The following is a 25238-nucleotide window of genomic DNA, read 5'->3' as shown; positions in this document are numbered from 1 at the left end:
CCCCTTCTCAGCACAAACAGATCATTATTAAATTCTCTTCCTCCCACCCCACCCCTGCCTCGCCACGGGGGGAAAAAAACAATCCTTGTCGATCTTCAGATGAGCGTAAGCTGGGGGAAAGACATTTTAAAAAGAAGTCCACATGCACTTGGGCGTGCTACACCGAAACCTCACCCTGCAGTGAATGAAGGATATCTTGGCAACAGGAGTTAATTCATCAGTCTTGCGCGACTCGGGGTGTGAATATGCAGTTTTAGTAAATGGTTAACATGGAAGCTCTCTGCAGGTTGCGATTTCAGCGGTACGGAGGGGAAGGTAACGCACATGGGTGCACAGATAAAATGTCTGGAGGCACGGGACAGAGAAGCGGAGCCTGGCGAGACTGCTCAGAGCAAATTCCTTGTGACAAGCCCCGTGCGCTGCCTCTTAGACCTCGCTGCTGATGGTATCTTACAGCTAAAGCCAGCCTCTTGCCCACTGCCCCCCAGATTGCTACAGCTCTGCTTAGCATCCCCCAGCTGCCCTCGCCCACCTCCCTCCAAGAGAGACAAAAGCCCAGACACAAAAGCCAGGAGCGCCCGCACCAAGGGGCACATGGGCAGGGTGCCGGCTGGAAGGGGGAGGGCAGCCAATGGAGAACCAATTGCAATTTGCTTTTCTTCGTGTTTGTTTTTTTTTTTCCTTTTTCATCAAGATGACCTCCACCATATTTTTCTTCTCCCTCCTCTTTTTTTTTTTTTTTCTTTTAAAGAAAAAGAGTTCAGTGCCATCTAGTGGGGGAGGGGACAGAGCAAGTCAACGCGCTTCCCATTTCCCAGGCTCTGTGCCGCTAACTCCATTTATTCAACAGGGAGAGATGATCCTCAGTATTTCCCTTCTCTCTTCGTGCTGTGCATTTCCCAAGAGGTGATGTTTAATTTCCGTGGGCTCCATCCTTCATTCTTTGTAATGAACCTCCTACTGAAGGCAAAGGAACTCGCGCCAGCGTTGTGTTACTTGGAGCAGTGCTGACCCTGGAGGCACTTCGCCTTTCTAATTACAGGATCTCAAATACAAGACAGTAATCAAACCAAACACAGATACAACAAATTATAGCTACTAACGTTTTTTATCATCCAAATGCACCTTGGATACCGGTGTGGGTGAATCCCCATTATGCCAGCTGTTCAAGTAACACAGACATGAAAGATGCTGCCTCTGCCCTAGAAACAACTTAGGGCAATTCCCACAAACAGTCCAGCTCATTTGGGGGTGATTCAGAACCAAGCAGAGGCAACAAAAAGGAAGATATGGACCTCAAAACTGCATATAAAAGTTGCCATCTAAAACTCAGGCATCTAAAACAGTTGCTGACACTCCTTCTACTTTTAGTAGAGCAAGGCATTTTTGGAAGGAAACACCAGCCAGCTACATAAGCACAAGCTGGCCATACACACACACACACGTACACCCAAATTAGGCAGGCAGCTATGTACACGCTAGTGTCCAGCTGCACTCACGCTACCACCTATCTGGATGTCTCCTGTCCTCCCCCTGCCAACTCCCCAAAGGCTTCTGCTTTGCTATATCTCTATAAAAAGCATTAGGATTCCCAAGTTAAGCAAGTTAGTGCACTCCAGATTTAAGCTCACTGATGCATGCACATTATGATGCAATCTTTAAGTACTTTTCTTTCACGTGTTTCCTGCCTTTTTCAGTGCAAAGGATGGATGTTGCTCACTTAGTGAATGCTGTTCAAATTTTCCGCTATCCATATCATCCAATGTGTGGTGCATGTACTATTTACTGCAGAGCATCCAGATCTTGCATTGAATGCAGAATGATTAATGTCCTCATGGGTTTTCTCTAGTGGTGTTCTCATTGTAATGTTTGAGGGTGGTTTTGTTTGTTTGTTTGTTTTTAACAAACATCAATGAACTTATCTTCACAGCTCCCTGCTGAGGAACAGAGATAAAAGCCAATATTCTCAAACATGTCAGTGCATTTTGGGTGCTCAATTAAAGAAGCTTAGAACCAAAACTTTCAAAGTACTTGGTATTTTCCTTCTTCAGTGAGCAGCTCCCAGTCACCTTGACTCTGCACACAGTGGTCAGTATCTCTACAAATCGGTTCATGGCTAACTGAAACAGGATACCCACAAAACAGGGACCATGTGCACACTAGTCGCGAAGACTGACAATTATTTGGCTCACCCAGCTTCATACCAGCAACCCTAGCACAGGGAAAAATAAAACCCAAGTTTCACTTTCAGTTCAACTGCCTTAATGCTGTGACCATGGTTTTTCCTAGGTGCGTTTCTCTGCAAGGATCACTACACGGCTTCCAAACACCCCATCAAACAGCCACCATCTCAGGGCTGCAGAGCTGTAGTTCATCATTGTCTACCATGAATGGCAAATGTGTAAAAAGCAGGATCTGGTCAGGTATCTTACTTTATGAACGCAAGACACAAATGAATGGCAATTCATTGGAAATTTTTATCCTGGTGTTTTCCTAGGGTCACTTAGTGACCTGAAGTTGTGAAGAAGAGAAGCATGCGTGAGCTGAGAGCGCTAATCAGAGGGTCAGGAGTTGAATGGGCTGTATCAAAGAAAGAGCGGATTTGGTTTAGGTGGAAGCAAAATGAACTGCTGAGCAGAAAGCAGGAAGACATGCAGGAGAGTAGTTCTGCATCATGTTTTTCAATAAAACTGAGGAAATGGCCAACACTAAATTGCTTCACACAGAGACAGGTAAAAGACAGTACCCAGGTAAAAAGAATCCCAGTATAACGTTATTTTTCCAAAGGCAAAACCAAAACAAATCAAAACACACACACACACACACACAAATAAAAATAAAAAATAATAAAAAAAGGAACACTGGGAGGTTTCTACTAAAATTGCTTCCTCTTGTGAAAACTTACTCTTTATTATTTAGCTGTCAACTGTCAAAGCCACATAACTGTGAACTACCTGAGGCTACCCTGTAGACACAGCTAACCGTGTATGATAACCACTGCTTCTCATCTGAACGTCTCCAGGAATATTTTTAAACTCAGGCAAGACAAGGATCAACTTTTTAAAGTAAGTAGTAATTAAACTTTCCCCAACACTGCCCAAGGCAGACACCACTACTTGGAAAACGTTAGCCCAAACAGTTGAAGTTTAGCAAAGCTGTAAGTTACTGACTGCCTGGCAGTCAGTCTGCTGAAGACGTTATCCCTGTACCGCCTACACACCGATGGAATGATCAAGGGCATTGTGGTAAACTGCAGAATAATTTGGAGCCTGTTGTTCCACCTTTAAAGGTGGGCCCACATATTTTATCTTTTTCAAACAGGTGATAGTACCTGAATGGGCACCACGCTCACAGGTGAACACTAAAGCGACTCAAGGAACAGCCTTGTCCCTGTCTCTGCTGAGTTCTTCCACTGTCAGAGGAGCATCAGGACAAGTTTGAAGAAAAAGGAAAGGCCTAAATTGCACATGTATAAAATTCTGTTGAAACAATGAGTTCTCCTGGGCTACGAGACAACCCAGCCAAAGCACACAGGCAACCTTTGGCCCTCAGGGCTCTCTGAAATTCATCTCCATACAACAGAAAATACATCGTAGACCTTGCCTTCACAAGGAGACATTCAGCTTCACTCTGGTGCGCTCTGTGATCATAGCATGCTATTATAGCACACTTATGCCTCCTGCTTAATGTCTTGCCAACTTTGTAGTCAACACCTTCATATTCTACAGCTGCTTCTCCTCTGAATTGGAATAAGTTTCACACGAACTCTCTTCCCCAGACCTTCTTTCCCCAAATGCCTTGCTAGGAGGACTACTGTTTCATACAAGCCACACTGTGCTCCCCCGCGTTTACCTCACAGACACATTGCAAGCCTGGCCTCCTCTCCTAAAGCCTGCTGCAGGAAAAAGCCATTGCCCACTGCAGTGATGGAGGGGACATTGCAGGAGTTGAATAACATGACTACTTGCTGCCTAAAGCCAGCTACCAAAGGAAAAGGGCTCTCCGACACCACCATCGTTGGGCTCAGCTGAAAAGGGGAGATACTATTTTTCATTATAATTCATGAATCTTGTGATTTTTATTGAAACAGCAAGAATTTGGGGTGGCAGAGATGAGATATTAGGACCAAAGAATACTGACTCAGAGCAAAAACTCAGACGTTGGCTTCTAATAATAAGCTTATTTTGTAAGAAGTGACTGTTATTCTTAAAGCTACATCTAACACATTGATCTCCAATACATTAAAGCTTGAATAACTCTGATTTTACAGTAGTGCGTCAACATTTACTTCATACACCCAGTCTTATGCAAAGGTGCATCTGCAGTACTGTTAGTTTGCTTGAGGTGGCAAGTCATGCTGCACAACATTCCCGAAGTTTCTGGCAGATTTCACAACTCTTTGTGCCTTCCCAGAGAGCTTTCTGGACATGGGTTATATCAGCAGTGTTTTGTGAACTAATCCACCAGAAGACAGAGATCTAGTCTAACACGGTCTTTGGTAATGAATACCACATCTGTGATTTGCTCCCAGCTGCCAATTCAATTTGTTGCTACTTTTAGTCACAAAAGAAGAACAAGGATTAGTTAAAAAATCAGAATTTATAGATCATAAAAAATCATCACAGTCCAGACTGGAAAGAAAAACAGTAATCAAAACCAAAAATAGCACCTAAATAGGAAAAAATCCTATTCTTTAAAACACTCCTCCATTTTGGAACATGACTCAGAAGTAAGACCTCAGTCTTCATGTATTTCATGTGGCTTTGAAAGTCCTAGCTGAGTAGACTCACTTAAAATCAAAAAATAGAAGAATGTACATACACATAAATGTATATGCAATACATATACATTGTGTGTCTAAATAAAAAGAGCTGACATCTATGATGATAAGCACTCAGTTTAGACACATGTATGATGCTCTTTTAAACAGCTTTGCATTTAGCTCTCCTCATCTATTGCTATTCAAATGATATTTGCATGAAAATAAAGTACTTGGTTCTTCAGACTTCATCTGCTTCTGCAGTTTATTTTCCCACCTGAAACTTTAGCACTGTAATATCACAATTAGTTGCTGAGGAATTGATTAGATCACAAAGAGAGGATTATAGCTCCAGGTGGGAAACATGCAGCAGGAGAAGATGAATTCCTAAGCAAGAAGACCTAGTTTCCATGCAAGCGCCATTGGTTTGTTAGTCTTTACAAAGAATAAAGGAAAGAAGAGGGAAGAAAATCTATATAGTTCAGCAGAATTGCTACCAGTACTCATTTTCTAAGAGATGGCAGCAGCTCCTTAATGACTACTCTTCTTCTGTCGACGCCGAATTGAAATCACAACAGTAGTTAGTTTCACATGCCATTGTTATTTTCATCGAATATTGCAATCCAATAGATTATGCCACTACATCTAATATAAAAAATGAAGCATTTACAGCTTGATGCCTCTCTTCTAAAGCATCTTTCAGAAGCTGGGCATCTTAAAGTGCTTTACAGCAACAATGTAGTTCTTAAAGTGCAGTGAACGGATGCAAACTGTAGGTACAAATTGTTTCAGGGAAATGGTTGTTTGGAGTGTCCGGCCAGGATAGTGAAGTCGATTTCCTCCAGAGAAACCTGGCTTAGGGCCAGAGTGATCTTTGCAGTCCTGTATTCAAGAGGATTAATGGTTGGAGACCCGACACAGCAGCTGACCATCTGCCAGCAACTGGCATCCCAGCAGCAGCTACAACTGTGAAGAATCCATGGAAAGCTCAGATCTGCAGGCATCTGGTCGGCATTTTCAGAAATCCTGTGCACAGCAGAACTGACCCATTACTAGGGCAGACTGGGACCGCCGCAGCCAGGCTGGATACATTTGAACTTCGAAGCTCATTAGTAAGATGGAAGATCTCTCCAAAGCATCTCCCGCACTTCCAGGAAGCTCCGTGGAATGATGGCTCAGCAGGATGGCATCTCTAAGACCAAGGCAGCAAACTTATCCCCGCTTTGAATACTGTGCTGAAGGGCAATTCATAGAGCAGGACTGAGCCTCAACCACTTAGGGCAAGCAAAATGACAACAAAAGATCTTAATGCCTCCAGGGAGTAGTTTGTGCAAACTACCTAACACAGAAGGGGAAAATGTGGAGTTTAAAATACTTCTGACAATTATTTCGGGGTGTTCAGTCATGTGCAACATAGTCATTATGGCTCACAATCTGAAGTTGTTCCAGTGAGAACTGCTGTGCCGTGACAGCAGTTTATTCACCTGTGCTGTAAAGGCAGCTAGAAAATATCCACCAAACAAGAAACAATGGAGAGTAGTAGACTCTACTGACTGTACTCTGACTGCCCAACAAGTATGTTAAAGAGGTTGGCCTGCAAAAAGCTAATTCTCTTGTTTCCAGAGAAGCAGACTGAGGAACTAAATTTCCCAAGGACAACAAGGAAATAAAGAAACCTTGGGATTCACAGCCATAAAATATGAAGAAAGAATCCTTTGCAGGAAAAAGGGGAACAAATAATGCAAAGAGCTGTTGTAGGAGCAGGTCTTGTTCAGCTTGGGTACTGGCAAAGTCTAAGAGAATGATCTGAGTAGGGAAAAAAAATACTCTGCAACTGAAAAGACAAGCCACAAGCTGCAAGAATAAAGATCCTGAATACCTAAAAAAACCTGGCTGCTGCACTAAAGAATGCTCCCACAGGTTGCAGAAACTGAGGCTGGGAAGTGCAGGCAAGTTTGGTTGTTTTTCTCTGAACAGGCAAATCCTGAAGCGAAGAGCAATGCTGGTTACGAGTGCTGTGCAAGGTCATCTGGCAAAATAAAGAGCAGCTTCGTGTCACCCACCAGGTCTGGAGTGAAGGACTCCAAACTAAAACTGAAGATCCTCAAAGGAAGTATCTGTTTCCATGGCTCTGCCTCTAGCGGACTGTAGAAGAGGGAAAGGCTGCTCGATGACATTTAGGACTGCAAAGAATGCTGCTGAGATGACTGCATACCTGTGGGTCCAACCAGATCTTGGCAAACCTGCTGACTTGCAGGTAGAGGCAGTCAGGGAGTGGGTATCTAGAGTGCTCCCAAAGGGTCAGTGATGTATCCCAGGGAACATTGGTCAGGATACCCTAAGACAGGAAGGGACCTAAACCAGGAGATAAATCTCTGCTAGAATGCACCATAGAGGTCAGTGGGGATATAAAATACAAAGTCTGCCAAAGCTCAAGGGAATCCCCAGCCCACAAACCCAAGAGGTCTAGATCCAAGACAGCATCTTGACAAGAGCAGGCCATCTCAGCACGTAGAAACAGAAATATGAACTCAAACAGACCCAACCAATCTCTCTGGATTTTCTGTTTAAGAGATGGATGCCTTCCTGAGAATTTTATTGCTGGAACATTTTTATTCGCTCTTCTTTTTTACACTTGGTCAAACAGAGTTAAGAGATGGACAGCTGGTTTTCTCTTCTTTGAAAACCTTGATGGATGTCTTTTCAGATGAGTTCTGCAAGGGATGGTGGGAGAGAAACTACAAGAGCTTTTATCAGCAGTGAGCCAGATGTCTGCATTATTTCTTCTCTTTTCAGCTGACTCCATCATTTTAATTTTTTCCCTTCTTTTCCTCCCCCCTTGAATACTTTGTTCCAGCCAAGAAGATGCGCCTTTGCTACTGTTGCCTTTAATATTTTTCTTGCATATGATGCCTGTTGTTAGTAAAGTAACTATAATACTTTACTTGTGTAGTATGTTTTCCACTAGGGGAAGGTGAAGCATTTTCTAAGAATCAATTATTCTTCACAAGCCATTTCTGAAGCAGGCATTATTATCCCCAGTTTACAGAGAAATAAAATGGCAGATAGGTTAATTAACTTGCTTAAGGTCATCCAGTGAGTTAGTAATGGAGTTACGATTAAAGCAAGATTGAGCAATTCTCATTCCCAGTCCCTAGATACAACAGCAAAGAAAAACTTCTCTTCAGTCTTAAATACTTCATTTACATCTATCACCGATCAGTTATTCTGACGTAATGTTGAACTACAAATTAGTCAGTCTAAATGACAAATATGTAGATGTGTGGAGACCTGCAGCATCCACCCCTCGCTTGCCTGTTCAGCTTCCTGCACCCCCTGCTATGCTGAGAGCTCATCTTCCATTAAAATGGACGTGCTGCGGCTCCTCTGGAGAACTGTTAATACCACTTCAGGCATCAGTCCGAAGGCATCGCAAAAGACAGAGAAGAAGAGCACTTGCTGTCTTTCCCCAGGAGGCAAGAAGGCTGCCACAACAGCCCGGCTGCCTGGGGAAGCAATAAGCTCGAGATGCAAACTGGCTTTGAAAAATAATTTCTATTTTTCTTTTACACTGCATCTCCTTCCCAAGTGTTTCCAGTGTTAGATAGATGGAGTGGCAGCATTTAAGAGCTGCATCTTTGCAGATTTATCTCTGAAGCACTAGTTTGATGAGCTCTTTTAAAGTCAAAATACCCTTCAAATGCCCACCCAAAGTCTGTCAGCCTCTTCATACAACACATTCTTTCCAGAGGGATTTGCACTGTTAGACATCTCTGTGGCTCAGCGTGAATCGCTGTGCAACAAAATACAATTGAAGTTCACAAATTAATCATGAACACACAAAAAATGAATAAACACATATGTAGTCAATGCAGTTTTACCAAATGCTCAAAGGGTCCTTCTGCTTGACTCAGATGAAGACTGTTTTGCTCCCTCGTATCAATATTTACAAGAAGATGATGTTAGAGATTGTCTTACAGCATGAGATGTTAGTTTCAAGCATAAGATTTCGGAGAGAAGTTCATTACTGTGCCTTACAGGAACCACTCAGATGTCTCATTTCCAAGATCAAATGAAGCAAGTTCAGACTCTCCTTGAAAGTGTCAATAAACAAGTGCCAATGGGCAAACTGCTATCCTCATCTTTTCTTCCTTCTCAGGACAAACTCACACTGGCTCATGTTGCATTTTGTCAAAATCCTACCTTAAGGGTCTTGAATGTTCAATTCTAATTAAAATATATACACAGAAGGAATTAACCAGATAAGTAGTTCCAGATAATTATTGATCAAATAAAATAATTCCAGTCCAAACTATTCTCAGCTGTTTGTAAAGAGGTCTTCTCTGTGCTTATCATGAGGCCTCTTCCTTTTTTTCACAGCTCTGCTGTGCTCCATACATCTCTTCCCTCCCTTGATTTCTTTCCTTCACAACAGTCCCCATGCACACAGTGCCCATTTTGTCTCTGAGTCCCATATCAACTCACTCTCTTTTAACTCCTTTCTAGGGTTTCAATTTTTTTTGCTCACCTGTCTGCCACTGATTTGCTTCTAAATAATTGCTGACAAGTCCAAACACTGCTCTATTTACAACAAAAACCTCAGGAGGCTCTAACAATACATCCATAAGATTCAGCTTATCACACGGCCTTTCCTGTTGGCAGCCTCTGATGCTTCCTTCCATTCCCTGTTACTACCATCCCTTGCCGTGTCAAGTCTAATTTGGACTGTGAAAACCTCAGAGTGACTATGTTCACTCTATGTGTCCAAAAGACTCCAGACACGTTTCCAGTGCTACATAGGTAACCTTACCCTAGTCTGATTACCCAGGTGGCTCTGTGCAGCAGTCTGTACAACACCAGCTTCAGGAAATGGATGTCTAGCTCTTGCACGCCCCATTTCCATGACCACCTCATTGGTCTGCTCTAGCATGGTGGTGGATCAGCTGCACAGGGTTGAAGGAGTGCAACATAAATGTCTCAGATCAGGTGCCCAAGCACGTATTTGGCTATGTAGGTTGCAAACCAGACCATGATCCACCCCTGTAAATTTGCAGACGTGTTGAGTTGTGACTTTGCTGACTGCTGTGAGCTTGATATGCCTTCCCAAGTGTACGTACGCTGCCCTCCTGGCTAGCATGCTACTCCTGGCTGGGTGCTCTGCAGTCAGTCCTCCTCATAACCCCGGTATTAACACTGATGTCATAAAGAACATACATCCCTGTGACTGAACATTTTTATTTAAACATAAGATTTAATAATATTTGCATGTTTTTGCATTGCTGACTAGAGGAACAACTGATTTTAAAGGAAAAAAGCAGAATAAATGAACTAATGCAGACCTGTACATAAAAATGTGCTTCCATGGCACTAAAAAAACCATGCTGGAGCGCCTCACATGTGCAGTGGTACAACAACACTGGATCTCTAAGGAGATAATCTTTGTAACTCCTTCCTAGCAATCCAGGGCTGTGATGGGTAACTAGGAATAGAAAGCCAGTTTGTCTACTGCCCTATTGTGGACAGACATAATTCTCAACTTAGATGAATCCATTGAATCTCTCTTAATTGAAGCTCAGCAGAAGAACTTTAGACAATCAGACACCAGGGTGATAATGGTGCACGAAAACAGAAAGGGAACCAGAACCATGATAATGGATCTGTGTTTGGGTAAATCAATGCTTTGAAGGAAACAAAGATGTTTTTTAATTGTCTATATGCCCAGTCCTTGAGTTTGGGTAGCATGCAAGAAGAACTGGATATTTTCATTGACGAGGAGAAATGAGATCAGACTGATATTACTGAGAGAGGATAATTCACTAAATTGTAATATTAAAATATTTTGCCATGATTCTTTTAAGAAAAATAAAGCAATTTGAAGATGTGAGAAGGTAACATTACACATAAAACCACCATCATTGTTTTAGAGCTGCAGAGACAGTAACTTGTCCCAATCCACCCTACAGAAGAGGGGTGTAGTGGTGTGGGGACGACTACAGAGAATCAGACTTCTTATTCTGCTAACATACAAAACGTGTGCTCACTTTGGACCTGTCTGAGAAAAGCTCCAAATAGGCAGCAGCAGCATCTCATTAGAGTTTCTAGAGTTATTTTCTATGACAGAAGTTATTCCAGTGTATACAGAATAAATATTTTGGAATTCATAACATTTAAACAATTTAATCATGGGACAAGAAAATGGTACTTGCTTAGGAGCCAATAATCATGACACGATCATAATAAGAGAAAAGGGATAGTCCTTAGCAATAAAATGTTCTTAAGCGCATATACAGATGCTTTAGAAAGACTATCTCCATCAAGTTGACAGAAGTGATGAGAAAAATGGCTCAGAAATGCAGATAGAAATTTGCAAAAAGCTGTGACTGCATAATTAACAAAAAGGGACAATTTTGGCTGGAGGGCAATCCTGGCTCAGCAGCAAGGTGAAGGAAACACTCAGAAGTTAAAAACATAGGATACAGCAATCCAGAAAAGCAAAAATATAGGGAAAAGTGTTATGAAGTTTTTAAAAAAATAGTAAGTGGTGAGTTTAAGTAGAGTGCAAGTATAGCGAGGATAGAAAACATCCCAGCAGTAATGACTGGTGTATGCCTAGAGATGGTAAAATGGTACAGAATGGGCAGGTGATAAAAACTTCTGTATTTAGAAAGATGAAAGACGAAGTACTTGGTTATCTAGCAGGAATGATGCACTTTTCAGTCCATTAGTAACTGATGAAGATGGTAAACATCTACTAGAACAAGCACTTGTTCCTGGGGGCATTCAAGGAAAGGTTGGACGTGGTGCTTGGGGACGTGGTTAGTGGGTGGCATTGGTGGTAGGCAGGCAGTTGGACCAGATGGTCTTGGAGGTGTTTTCCCACCTCAATGATTCCGCAATTCTATGAGGTTTTCTGTGTAACAATCCTCGGAGAGCTGGCTGAGGAAATCACAGGAATGCTAAAATTTAATAAATCCTGGAACATGAAGGAAATTACAAAAACGACACCACGCTCAACAACGGCAGGAGAGCTGTGTGGGTGTGGAGGTCAGGAGGCTGACCAGCCGGGCAAGAGCCGAGAAGGTGCCCTAAAACCGAACCGAGGAGGGACTAAGGCTGCACCAAACGCCAGTCAGAAGCCTCTCCACAGGTGGGACGGCACCACACCCGCGCGTACGTCTATAACCCAACCACCACACAGCGCAGCTGCCACGGCGGCCGCCGCCCCTCACGCAGGCGCCGTGCTGAGGCAGCCGCAGCGCATGCGCCCTGCGGAGCGCCGTGGCGGGTCAGCTCGGGGCCGGGGGAGCACCGGGTGCCCTGAGGGGCGGCGCTGGGCTCGGCTCGGCTGCGGCGGCCGGGGCGAGCTCCGGGGCCTTGGAGGTGGTGGGAGAGGGGCACGGCTCTGCCGTGCGCTGAGCCACGGGGAGACGGGCCGGGACGGGTGGAGGGCTGGGAAGGACAAACGGGGGAGAACACGAGGCTGTGGGGAGCGGGCACGGCGTGGGGGGGGGGGGGTTGGTTTTGGTTGAGGTGTGCACGGTGCTAGCGTGCGTGCTCCTGAAAAGCTGCAGGTGGCAAGCACAGAGCCTCTGAGGTCACCCCAGAACAGGTCTGGTCTTGGGTAGCTTTGCCAGCTGGGGGTTAGCGTTCACCTTTCTGATCTCTCAAATGTCCTTAGGCTGGCAAGGGTTAGCTGGGGTCTCCAAGCGTGGGTGAGGTTATTTGGTTCCTTTACAGATTCTGAAGGGGTAAGCAGGTCCCACAGACCACTGCCCTGCGTCATTTAGGAGCTACAGGTATTTTCAGCTTTAGGCTGCAATTGGAGGAGATGAAGCAAGCGGTGTGTTTGATTTAGGTCTGGTGTACTTTCAAAATACTGATACGATGAAGAGGTTTTGGGACAGCTTGCTGCTTTATCTGCCAGTAGGAGTTAGGGCTGGCAGTGCTGAAATGGATGATTTAGCAAGACCCAGTGATCATTACTTTATGTAATAGATGCTGAGGCTGAAGTGCCACCCTGCCATCACTTGAGAGCTTCCATCTTCTCTGACAGCAGGCCTGTTGCCTTCATTTGAAGCCTCTGACACTTTGCCTTCCCTGTTGTTGCTCTTTCCATTACTGTCTCTGACTCGGAATACTTGTGTTATTTTCATGCTTGATTTTCCTCTTGCTTCTTCTGTGGTGCTGTGCTAACAGGAGTAAATCAAAAGCAGACAGCTGTACGTCAGTCCTCTGGAGGGTAGAAGCGAGGTTATGAATACTTCAGATCCTTGTTATTAAACAACAGATCCCTGTTATCCTACTAAAATTGACTAGGCCCTGGCCTGCTGATTGCTCTTGTCTCTGCTCTGCGCTCTTTCATTTTTTATGCTCATCTTCTGGAATCAGCTGTGCAATACTTCTTAAAGCAAGAATTTTAAACTTTAAAGGAAGCGTACTGCAGATGAATGAGCGCTGCTTAATTTCTCTGGAGACTTAAGCAATCATTTATTCACAGACACAGTACAGACAACGTACGGCTTCAAATGCAGGATCATGAGAGTCTTATTCCCGTCCATTACATCCATAAGATGGATGTTTCTGAAACTCCATGCAAGAATCTCTTGCAGAAAGAGATTACACTTTGTGCCTTACATCACCTTTCACAAGGGAGCTATCTAGCTGAGAAAACCCTTCTTCGCAGCCCTTTAAGTGACTGGATGTTGTCTCCTGTGGTCTAGTAACAGTGGCTGTTGTGCCCTCAGAGCATTTCTGTTGCGGAGGTGTCTTTAGGTGGGAGACAGCTGAAAGAGAATGGGAGGCTGCTGGTGTGGGACTTTCTTGGAAGAAGAATCTGGTATGGGGAAGTGATTTCTTTCCTTTCTTGAAAAGAATAGGTACGAGGAGATTTGCAAAGAGAATGGAGAGAAAGCTGGTGGAGGTAATTTAGAGAAGGGAATTGAGATGGGAGAGAGAGGCATGATTCACATAGGGAAGCATGATTTATTTCTCTATACAGTTAATAGGCCGTTTTGGCTAGTTGGCTGCAACAAAGTTCATGCAGTGCTTTAAGTTGGGTGAGAAATATTTAAGAGCAAAATTTCTGGGTTGCTTCCTCAGTATATTTTTGTGGTGTCTTATGCTTGTGTAGAAGTCAGAGGTATCACAGTGGGGCAGCGTTTTTGGCAGAGTTCATGCTGTAATTGTTCCTGTGACTGGAGTTTAAAGGGAGACTTAAGCAAGCCAAGTGAAAATTTTTAATAAACTAACCATGGTAAAATGTGTTTCAGTGTAGGTATTTCTGTAGTCTGTACTGATTTCTGTAGTGTTCTAGTTAGGCTGCTAATTGTACCTGAATTAGTGTAGACATATGCTTTATATGCAGGATTGTGTGCTAAATATTAGATAGATTTCACGGAAGGAATGAAATGACTTCAATTGTGATCGGTGTACGATGAGTTGTTTTGATTGTCTTAATTATGGGATAGCTTGCAGTACTCAATCATCTTAGAGATGTGGGTCTTTCCTTTCCTTTTGCAGGAAGGTCCACCTGCCTATGTGTGCCCCCTCGTTGTCCGGAAATGTCCAGTGTTTCCAATTACGCCCTTCGAATGGCCCGTCTGAGTGCTCAGATATTTGGAGAAGTTGTCAGGCCAACTGACACAAAATCCATGAAAGTAGTGAAGTTATTCAGTGAGCAGCCTTTAGCCAAGAAGAAGGAGGTCTACAGCTGGTATCCTCCTCACAACACCTACTATGCCCTCATGAAGAAACTCCGCTACTTTGGTCTCTACAGGTAATCTCTCAGCTTATGGGATGGGAGCAGAACTGGAGGTGGGAAAGGGGTGGCTGCGAGCTTTGTTACAGTTTTTTCTTTCTGGAAAAAGGAAGAGAAAAAGGTTCAGTTTAGAAAATGGTGCATATGGAAGTATGTGCTTGATTGTTGCACTGAAGACAAGAAGAGTAAAATAAATGACTGCTGCCTAAGTAACTTTACCTGTCTGAATGATTACAGCTTTCTGTGAGAAATAGTTCAGATGTAGTTCTCAGCAACTGGTTATTTAGAAATAGTTCTTACTCTGACCTTGTGCGAAAGGGAAGACAGCTTTTTCACAGAGAGAGGTCTGTAGTTCAGAGTACACCAAACCAATGTGCTGCAAAAAGGTGACATTGTCTTAACGCTGTCTCAGTGCAATTTCTGTGTCACACTATATTAATGACTCATTTAAAATGTGAAATTCAGAAGAGAAGTGTGTTAGGCCAGAGGGGCTTTTTATCCTTAAAAATAAACTAAAGCAAATTAAATTCAAATATGGTTTAAGTAGCCTTATTAATTTCAGCTTCAACCAGTTGTGTAATTTCTAAATGAAAAAAAAAACGCACTTCTAAAGAACACGAGCAGATGTCAGATGCAATCCTTTGGCTTCAGTCAAGTAGCACTGTAGAAATCCCATAAAAGCAAAGTTGCTAACCCTGTAAAGTCAAGACAGATTAATTTCTATTGCTAGCGTTGCAATTCTGGTCATCAAGGACTGCATCCAGAATATTCTTGGTTTAGGTGGACGTGTGAAGTCTTTCCAAAATAGCTGTGTTTTGACACAGAAAGCCTCAGTGACGTGATAATGTTCTTTTGCCTTCTCTTCTTGATCTCAAGGTTCCTTCTCTAGCTGCTGTATGTACAGAGAGCTTGTAGAGAATTAGGTTCGCTGCTTCGAAATATATAATGAAGGGATGTAGGCTAAAAGGGCCTGATAATAACTTGCAAGCCTTTTGTGTTGTTTTTTTGGTGTTTTTTTGTTTTGTTTTAAGAAAATTTGCATTTAAAAATAGCGGTACAGTGATCTTAAGCCACTTTGGATGCAGTTGTGACTTTTGAAAAATACCTTTGCACTGAAAAATAGGGGGACAGATAAAATAGAATTTATTAGAACATAATTGAGGATTAATTATCTCTGCCAGCCCCTTCCTCCTCTTTCCTGTTTTATTCCTGTGTTAAGACTCTACAGTAGCTTTCTTCATAACTCATCGCTGAAGTCACCTGAGAGCAGTGTCATGTACTAATTACTGCTCAGCATGCCCTTCTCTTCTTAGAAGCTAATGACCTGAACTTTCTGTGTAGCATAGGAAAGCAATGTGCTATTGCTACTGCTGAGTTAGGTGCCAAGGGAGAAATTCTCATTCTTGATGATTTTTTTGTTTGTTTTCAGTTGTGTTTAGATGAGCAATATCAATAAATACAATGTAAGAATTACACACACACGCAGACTTCTTGCTGAAAAGGGCAACCTTGTTAGTTCTGAAAGTACCAGAGCAAATCACATGAATTCATCCAAAAATTATTGCTAGCGGTAGCACTCAGTACATTGCAGCGAGTTTCAGCATGGGCTTTGCTGTTTAAGAAAGTTGTTTTCTTTTGTTACCATATGGTGCTAAGGGCCTTTCCCATCTAGATACTCCCAGCAATAGACCAAACTTCTTTTTTGTTTTTTCTCCCCCGTTTAGGGATGAGCATCAAGACTTTAAAGAAGAGATGAGGCGGTTGAAAAAGCTCCGTGGGAAGGAAAAACCAAAGAAGGGAGAAGGAAAGAGAGCTCTCAAGAAGAAATAGTGCCACTTTGATAATATAATGGACTACTCTGGAAGTGCTGGAGAACAGCTGTAATGCTTTCTGTTCCCAGGATGGAGAGGGCTTGACATGCAAGCTGTGTGTGGGGCACAAGAAACATATTGTGAAATACTGGAATCTACCTTGCAAGTGCACTTTGGTCTTTGTGGTTTTATTTCTTAATATCTGCAGTTGAAATATTCTGTATATTTTAGCACATGAGTTTGTCGTGAGAGCACTCTCCAACCCAAGCAGTAACAACAATAGTTTAAAAAAAAAAAAGGCACTGAGTTCTTGCATACATCCACAGCTCTGTTCCAGCTTTTCTGGATTTGGAAAATTGTTTATTTTCTTTATTGTCCATTTTACTTTCTTGCATTAATATTGATGCGGTTTTGCATGTGGCCGCAAAAAATATTTCCTAGTCCTACTGCTGCTTGTCACCTTGCCTATAATGATGAGTTTTGCTCCAGGTAAATACTGTTGATAACTCTTCTGAAATTGCTGTTAAATCTATGGTTTTGTGTTTTACACTGGATAATTATTTATGTTCCATTGCCTGACCACTGCACTCTCATGAATACCCTGAATATTTAGATACTGCTACAGAAGAGGCTGAGAAACGAGGGTTCAAACTGCTTTCATGACCCCCCTACTAATTAAAATACAATATTTAAGCATACTGTAATAAGAGGATTTTGAATGTAGTTTGCCCAGAGGACTGAGGTGAAGTACTTTATAAAGTACAAAACAATTTTATGGGTATGCAGTAAGTGGTTTTTTTTTTTATAGCTAGGCTCCTTTGTCACTAATATTAATGCTTACATAAATTGCCATTTTTAGCTGTCGGTGCCTGTCAGGGAACAGAAGTATAGAATGTAAGCGAGCTGCTCTGCTTGGCCATGTGTGCCTCTTGCCTGGGTGTGCCTTGAAACTGTATATTTAATTTCCAGGCCACATAAACTTAGAGAAACAGCCTTGAGGTATTAAAGGGGAGCGATTCAAAGTGTTGAGTGATTGGAGCAGAAAGCGTTTGCACAATTAGCTTGGGGTGTGCTTGATTTTGCCTACAGAGGCATTCTAAAGTAGGTAGCTACTGACCTGGGGACATTTTTAAAGCAAGCTTGTTGAAATTTAAGTGTATTTTAGAGGGATCTGCCTGATCATTGAACCCGATGAGTCTACATAAATTTGTACCAGCTTAACACTTTTACTTCACCAAGGTTATTAATCCAAGTAGTGCCAGTTGTGCTAGAGGTGGTTTTGGTGAGCTGTGTAGCTCTTGTTCAGTACCCATACTGAAGTGTTAACTGGTTTTCTAAGCTCTTGAAGGCTGTGTTGTGGGTGAAGTGCCTGGGTTCTTACCACAATCAACAAAATGCTACAGAAATGAGTAAGATACAAATATATGTACTGTAGTGGCAAATTTGTCTTACTCTAAATTAGTAACTTACTCCTTTTGCTCAACTGTAATGTGCCTGTGGCATTCTAATGTTGTACATGTGATGTCTTGTGATTTACCTGGTACTGAAGTCTGCAGAGCCCGTGATGGGCCCTTGGAGAAGTGCTTTGTTCCCAGCTCTCAGGCATACAGCTGAGGGGAAGCGGTCTGGTTGCCTGCAATTCCTGTTCAGGAAGGAGAGCACATCGTGAAGGGAGGTGTTAGGTGGGAGAGGGAATCTCCTGAGGAGAAAGTATGGTTGCTTCATGATGCTTTGTTTCTTGCTGTGTCTGTGAGTGGGTGGAGCTGCTCTGTTGGTTTGTTTGGTTAGAGGGACTAGTTCTCAGGCTCCACAGCTGAATTATTGCAGCAGCTGTGGACTGCTGGTACCTGTAGTAAAGTGTTCATGTGAAACACTTAAAGCTTTAATAGTATCAGTGTGCCAGAGGAAGAGTGAATGCATCAAAAAATGGTTTATAGTCTTGCTACAGTGAGTATATACAACCTTTAACTCTGAGGGTGCAGGGAGACCTGTTCATGTGGGTATGTATAATGGTTTATAAAATACTGACACAGCCTGATAGATGAGCCATGCTTATCCTTCTGAATCCATATTTAGCCTGCTTAAGAACTGAGCATCTACAGGGAGAGCAGTGGATGCTACAGGCATTCTGTGTCTTCATGTGCCACCGTGCTAGATGCAGGTGTGGGCTCGGCAGTGTAATGTTAATTAAGCATGGGGATCAGATCTGTTCCTTGTCCACTCAAGTCACCTGGCTCTTGGATTGGGAGGAGGTCCTGTCATGCACATGAAAGTGAAAGGCTTCTTTGGCTGGTCATCTATATTATAGATTATAGGTCCCCTTTGCAACCCGACAGAGCAAACACACTCTTAGAATCAAAGCATCACACTGGGAATCTATTTTGGGAAGACACTGACAGCAGCGTATCCAAGAAGGGAAAGAAACTCAGAGTAGTAGCTGTGAAACAAATGTGGACAATGACTTACTGGCTTTCACAATGACTTTGCAGTGTTAACAAGAGCAAAGTGGGTGGAATGAAGTCATTTTAAAGATATCATAACTTAAAAAAAAAAGTATGAGTACAAAAATAGCTCCCCTGCCTAATCGTTCATGTTTTTTCTTCTGTGGTATTAATTCTCTAGAACTACATTTTCAAAAATGGTTGTTTCCCTTCCTCTAAGACTGCCTTAAAATAATGATGCTTCAGCATTTTTTGGAGTTTATCACAATATTAAGATAATCCATTGCTTGCTGGGAGCGTAACTGTTCTGTTCCAGAAAATACAGCTTGCCCCACTCCAGGAGGGATAGAAATAGGCACTTTGCTGCCTAGCTTCTAACAGATGCTCTGTCATTTAGTGATTGATGTTGCCCTGAAGAAGAGTTAATTTTGTGATTATCAGGACCTTCACAAATAGGAATTCAGTCTTCAAACATCATGCTGAGTAGTAGTAGTAACACAGTGTGTGTATTTAGAAAGGGAAGTAGAGTTTCAACTGTATTTGGAGGAGTAAGGAAGAAAATGCAACTTTTTACAGCTACCAGTATAGTGTCGTATCCATTTTATGCACAAATAATAAAGCTCAATTTTATTTTTTCCTTTCCCTTTATAATGATTCTTTTCACCATTCAAACTCTGCTGTGTTTCGTTAGAAAGAATCACTTTTTCCTGTGGTTATGAGCTGACTGGCATATGTTTAGGTGGATGTTTTAATTCTTGATCGGAATAAATCCAGTTAAGTGATCTCTGAGGGAGTAACTGAGAGTCAACCCCCTAACCTCTTCTGAATCCTGAACAGGTTAATTAAGTGTTGCTGCTGCCCTCTATTAAAGGTGAGCAAAAGCAGACAGAGGAAATGTAATGTGAAGTCAACTGCAGTGTAAGTGAAGCCTGTGTTGCGTGCTGTACCCCGCAGACCAGCCTAGGTGCCCTGGCTGCATTTGGATTGTGACAGGAATAGCAGTCCTGAGTTTAAGCAGGTATTGGCATTAGAAAATAAGGTCCCCAACTTCTAACGTGTACTACTCTTTGCGTCATGCAAGGAAATGCTGAAGGAATTACTGACCATGACAGTTGGTTTTGTACTTCCTTATTTTATAGTGCTAATATGTCTGTATTTAATTAAATTCTGGTATAATATAGTAGTAGCTGCAGAGAACTACCCTGATAATGACAAGTTATTTTGTGAACAGGCTGACCCAGCTGCCACGTATCCTATAGGGAGTGCAGCTATTGCTAGACCTTATTACTGAAAGTCTTGCAGACAGACAGAAGCCAACTTGCATAAGACCATGTTTTGTAATGGTGGAAGGAAGAAAAGCAGTGTGGTTTGCTGCTTAATTTACTAGTGTGCTATAATACAGGTATATGTGCTCTGCTCAGGGAAGTATTTAACTTGAAAAAAGTTTCTCCTAATGCAAAGTTTATTCTGCTTAATAAACCAATGCACTGAGTTCACAGCAGTGTGTGAAACGCACCTGTTACTGAGTTGTGCTATGGTTTTTGGCAAATGTTTCATCTTGTCTGCATTTCCTTCAGTAAAATCAATAACAGTCACTTAGTCAATGTGTCAGGATAGTAAGCTACTTTTAGGATGGTAGTTTACCCCCAGGAGAACCTCATGTGAAGAGCAGCTGAGTTTGGCTGTAGGAGGACTTGTACCTCTGTGCATTTCAGAGCTTTATTTCAGAGAGCTGCTTTCATGAGACAGTTGATGACATTAACTCTTGAAATAAGCTGTGGCAAGTTACTGTGTTCACACAGTAAAAATATGTATGTAATAAGAAATCTGTTTTTATTATTAAATTATATTTTTTTTAACTTTTAAAGTATGTGTGTACATAATCCTCTACCATTTCGAGTTCAAAGGCCATTTTAGGATTGTTTTTAAAACAAAATGAAAAAACAACAATCATCAGTCTATGCTTTAGAAAAGCTTCATGAATCTTAAAGACTGCTTTGATGGGGAAAGGCTTTTTTTTTTCCGTAAAACACTAAGGATAATATGCAAGGAAAACGACCACTACATGGATGCCAGATTAGTTCCTTTAAACTCAGTTCTCCTGCATAGCTGTTCGACAGTGACTCTTGTGCAGTCCCTTGGGAGCAGATCGTGGAAACAAAACCCTTCAAGGATGCTTTCTGTCCTCTCGGCACTGAGATGTGAGTGCAGGAACTCTTCCTATCTAACCTCTTCCAGAGGCAGCTTCGTTACTCTGAACTGTCCAACCAACAATTGGAAACCCTAGGAAACCCTAGAGTTCTAATAATAAGAAGAAAGGGTTTATTAAGGATGTAAGAGGAAGCAGAAGTGGGGAAAAAACACCTTAAACCCTGGCGTAAGAATTAAATGCTGTGTGTGGGTGAGGTTATCTAGAATGTCTTTTTCCATGCCTAAAATGCTGGGATAGCATGGAAGCAGATGTTGTAGTCTTTTCACTTTTCCTTGTCCTTTTCCTCAAGTGTAATAACGTGTCTTGAGTACATAGAAGAAGGAATAGACATGAAAACATCCGAAAAAACTTGCTTGTGATGGCTCAGTAAGAGCAAAGCACAGCTATAGTGTGCTTAAATGGTGAGGAGCATGATGGTAGACAGATATTTGAGGGCCATAACCACCATACTGGTTGAGAAATTATTTAGGGTTGTCTAAGGCAATAGATAGGAAATCAACAGCATCATGATCGTTACACTGAAGTATCTTTATACGTACCACATTAAATTGTTCTGGGTGGAATACTGGGGAAAAACTGCACAAGGTAAAATATTTAGAAAAATTGCGAATACTCCCAGGAGGTGGGTTAGGGCTCTCTTTAGTCAGAGCCAGCCAGAGCTAGCCTGAGTGAAGAGTTATAAAACATAGCACAGGGACCACTTCTCTCTGGGAAGAGGAGGCAGCAGACTGGATGACCTCATGCATTCTCTCATATCTATAGCTAGGTCTACAAAACAAATCTCACCAAGGGCTAAGAAAGGTTTTTTATATCCATTATGTTTTCTGCCTACACTTGAAAGTACTTCATCCCAGGGCTCCTAAAGCGGTTTGTAAATATTTCATAGAGTTCAGGGGGGTCTCTTCCCCTTCAGTTGTTTCTGCAGGGCTGATGTTTGCCTTATAGGCTTTTTCAGCAAATAGCTCTTCTATTGGTATTAGGGGAAAAAAAAAAACACCTGAGCTCCAGAAAGTCTTAAAAAAAAAAAAAAAATGGTACTGCCACATGCAATGGTGGGTGTGTCACTGCAAATATGTAATTATAAATGTATAGTATTCCTGAATTTTTTTTTACAGCTTTGCCTGGATGAAAATAAATGAGGTTACTTGGGCCCAAACTCAGCAGTGGATGACTAAAATTTTATTCCAGACTCCAGACCAAAAGATGTGGTCTAATGTTAGAAGTTGTATGAACATTCAGCATCAGAGACACTTGGTTCTGAATAACTGCTAGGTAAATCCCATTACAGAGTCGTAGTCCCCTTTGCCTTTGACTGCTAGTGGTCTCTTCAGAACAGGACTGATGAAACAACATCTCTTTAAAGCGTCTGTCATGCCTACTTGTGCAGTAGCTGCTTCCCAGTGATATTCAGCATTGATCAGAAGCATATCAGACTGTCTGGGTACCAAGTGTTGGATTCCACAGAGAAGAGAACCACAGGTGGCTTAAAGAAAACCTTATCTGCTCCAAGTCTGGACGAGTACAGTTCAAGTCCTACACTGATATCTGGGTGATGCTGTCTTATTTGCAACCAGCAACTGTTATAGTTAATGTCCAACACTTCTAATTTCTGTAACTGCGTGAGACGGAGTCTGTGTGTGACAAGCAGCACCAGCCCGTTGTCAGAATATTTAGGGGGGAGCAGTAAACAATGGACCGATCCAGGCAGCGTGAGGGTATGCATTCAGTATGGGACTGGATGGCTTACATACACAAATAGATATTTCTGAGATATCGGAGTTTATGCTGGCTTTCTATTTAAGTAAAGGAGATACGGCTGCTGTTTCGGCGGATGTTACTTAGCACTACCTTTAGTTTGGAGGCACAGGAACATCTGTCTGAAGACTCGAACCTGAAGCAGCGTTCGGCTGGCTTGTCAGAACTGGCGCATTTGTACTGAAGAGCAGGCAGTGACTGAGGTGGTGCAGACACCATCCTGACAGACGACATTTCCTGGGTGGGTGGATGGGAGGCTATTGATGCACAGGCTATGCGTGAGGCAGTACGTGTTATTTCTTGGCTGGCGGTCCTGTGTCTGTTTTGGTGCAACTGATGTGCAGGTAGGCATCGTTCACAAGCTGTAAGCTTCACAAACATTTTTAAAACTAAAAGCATGTACCGCAAAGTATTAATTAGGCTAGGAAACGTCACAGTTATTATTGAAAGCTAGAAGGTAGCACTCCAGTGCCTCTTTATTTTTCTGCTTTTGCACTTAGTCATTCTGCTTATATGCTGTGATGTTTGCCAAAATACTGCTTTGTTCGCCTGACACCAATACAGCCAACAATGATGTCTCCATATTCACAAACTCAAATTGTTTGATAGTATCATTGAGTTCATTAATAAATATTAATGCCCTCTGAGGACAGAGAGTAGGGTATTGATTAGGCATGCAAACCACTTAAAAAAAAAAAAAGCTCTAAGCTGGAGTCTTGCAGAATTCCCCCAGACAGGGGTAACATAAATTGTGTTCATACACCAAAACAAATGTGTCTTCTGGAGAGAGAGGTCATATCATATTAAAAAGTAATAACCACGTCCAGTGGCCTTTAGCATAACCGCAGGCTTTAAGCCATCCATAGCATCAAAAACTTAGAGGGGTCATTGAATGCTGCACCAGAAATTTTGCCTTTGGTCAAGCGCATACTGACAGGAATGATGAGAATACAGCAATGTGGTTCAGACTGTCCTAATTCCCACGTTTGGCAGGCAGCTTGTCCTCTCTAGGAGGGCCTAAATGTCTGTGTGGCTTGTAGTGTTTTGGGGGTAGTGAGAATTAGAAGACGAGGATGGATTACTAACTGTGATATTGACTCTGCCACAAAAGAAATTTATGTTTAAATATCTAAATAAGATGTATACGTGTATATTGCAATATAAGCATTTGTTTAAAAGCACTAGCCATCCAATTTGTCCTGTCACTGATGAACAATAATTAGAACTCCAGCAATGTGGGGTATTGCCCTGAAAAAACATGAAACCGTGAGGCCAGGACAGGGAACAGCAATGGTAGAACATCATTAATTTTGACTGGCTGTGCCTTTCTAGTAAAGGGCTTGCCATGTTTCGAGGAAATTTCATCTTGTGGTAGCATGTTCTGGCACAAAACATGTCCTGTACCCCTGGGTTTCTGCGGGGATGAGAGAGGGATTCTGCAGCACGAGAAACAACCTGCTTATGTTACATGGATCTGCCCCCCACTGCACTTAATATTCGGCCTCTGAAATTTAGGGCTTGTCAAAGAAAGTGAGCGTTTCCCTGGAAGTCTCCCTTTGAGGGTTCCTGTACTGCTTTTTTAAACCTGTAGCTCAAAATTGGGCAGGCAAGGAGGGACAACATGGAAAAAAAGTTCAGCAATGCACTATTTAAAAAAAAAAAGAAAGAAAAATAACAAACTTCATGTTCGCATTGTTTTTTCTAGTAAAACACTATATTTGCTCTGTGACAGATGGAAGAGTCTGCTTGATTTGGTAAGTTTTTTATGTAATAGCTTGTTACTCCAGAAAAGTCTGATGATAAAACGAGATGTGGAGAGAGGGTCAGTGAGCCATCAAGAAGAGATGGAGAAGTGGAAGAGAAATGCCACCTCGCCTCCCACAGAAATAGTAAGGGCAGTATCTGAACTGTTGCTTTGACAATCGCAGTGGCCACAGAAAATCTCCCCTTTCAAACTGAGCTAGCAAAGCTCATTATAAAAACCACATTGCCACTATCTGCTACAGCACTCTCACAGAAATTCCCATCGATTGATGGGGGACTGTGAGAATGTGTTGACCAGAGCTGTGGTTTCTATATTTGATTCAAATGATTGATTCGGCCTTTTCAGACTCTCAGAGTTCCTTTACTGCAGGCCAATACCAACCATAATGGACTTTTTTCTGCTCAGTGAAGAGGCTGGACACTACAAGAATAAACTGTGTGAGCAGGTGGGTGTACTAACTAAACTGATAAGGGATGTAGAGTCACCAACTTGCCTGTAAAATGCTGGAGAATCAAATTACAGCAGGTATTCAGGCTGGGGATGCTCAGCTAGCTTGGGCATTGTGAAGGAAAATCCTAAGACTGGAACATGGTTGAACAGTCATTTTCTGAACAGCAAAATAACTTGCTTGGTATGGATCCTTCTCTTTCTTCTCTTTCTTGGAACTCACTCAATCACATTAGCTTCTTTTGTGCCTAAATGAGGTGGTTTGAAGTTATGAAATGTGATTGTTCACAC

At 42.3% G+C, this 25238-nt stretch overlaps 1 protein-coding gene and 1 long non-coding RNA gene across 2 annotated transcripts; one reads left to right on the top strand and one right to left on the bottom strand.

The window, feature by feature from the left end:
• The first annotated feature begins 11980 nt into the window (after window positions 1-11980).
• MRPS33 (mitochondrial ribosomal protein S33) lies at window positions 11981-16612 on the top strand. The gene is made up of 3 exons (XM_040561162.1): window positions 11981-12109; window positions 14279-14534; window positions 16241-16612. Exons 1-3 carry the CDS (start codon window positions 12019-12021, stop codon window positions 16344-16346), a joined length of 453 nt encoding a protein of 150 aa, XP_040417096.1. The 5' UTR covers window positions 11981-12018; the 3' UTR covers window positions 16347-16612.
• Window positions 14484-22625, bottom strand: LOC121072050. Its single transcript, XR_005820954.1, has 3 exons — window positions 17865-22625; window positions 14736-14892; window positions 14484-14615 (listed from the first exon to the last, which is right to left on the bottom strand). It is a non-coding gene; the product is annotated as an uncharacterized LOC121072050 (long non-coding RNA).
• Window positions 22626-25238: the final 2613 nt, after the last annotated feature.

The sequence above is a fragment of the Cygnus olor genome, chromosome 1 (assembly GCF_009769625.2).
Source record: "Cygnus olor isolate bCygOlo1 chromosome 1, bCygOlo1.pri.v2, whole genome shotgun sequence".
NCBI classification, from domain to species: domain Eukaryota; kingdom Metazoa; phylum Chordata; class Aves; order Anseriformes; family Anatidae; genus Cygnus; species Cygnus olor.
The sequence above is the reverse complement of the archived record's forward strand: the minus strand, read 5'-3'. Positions and strand labels throughout refer to the sequence as shown.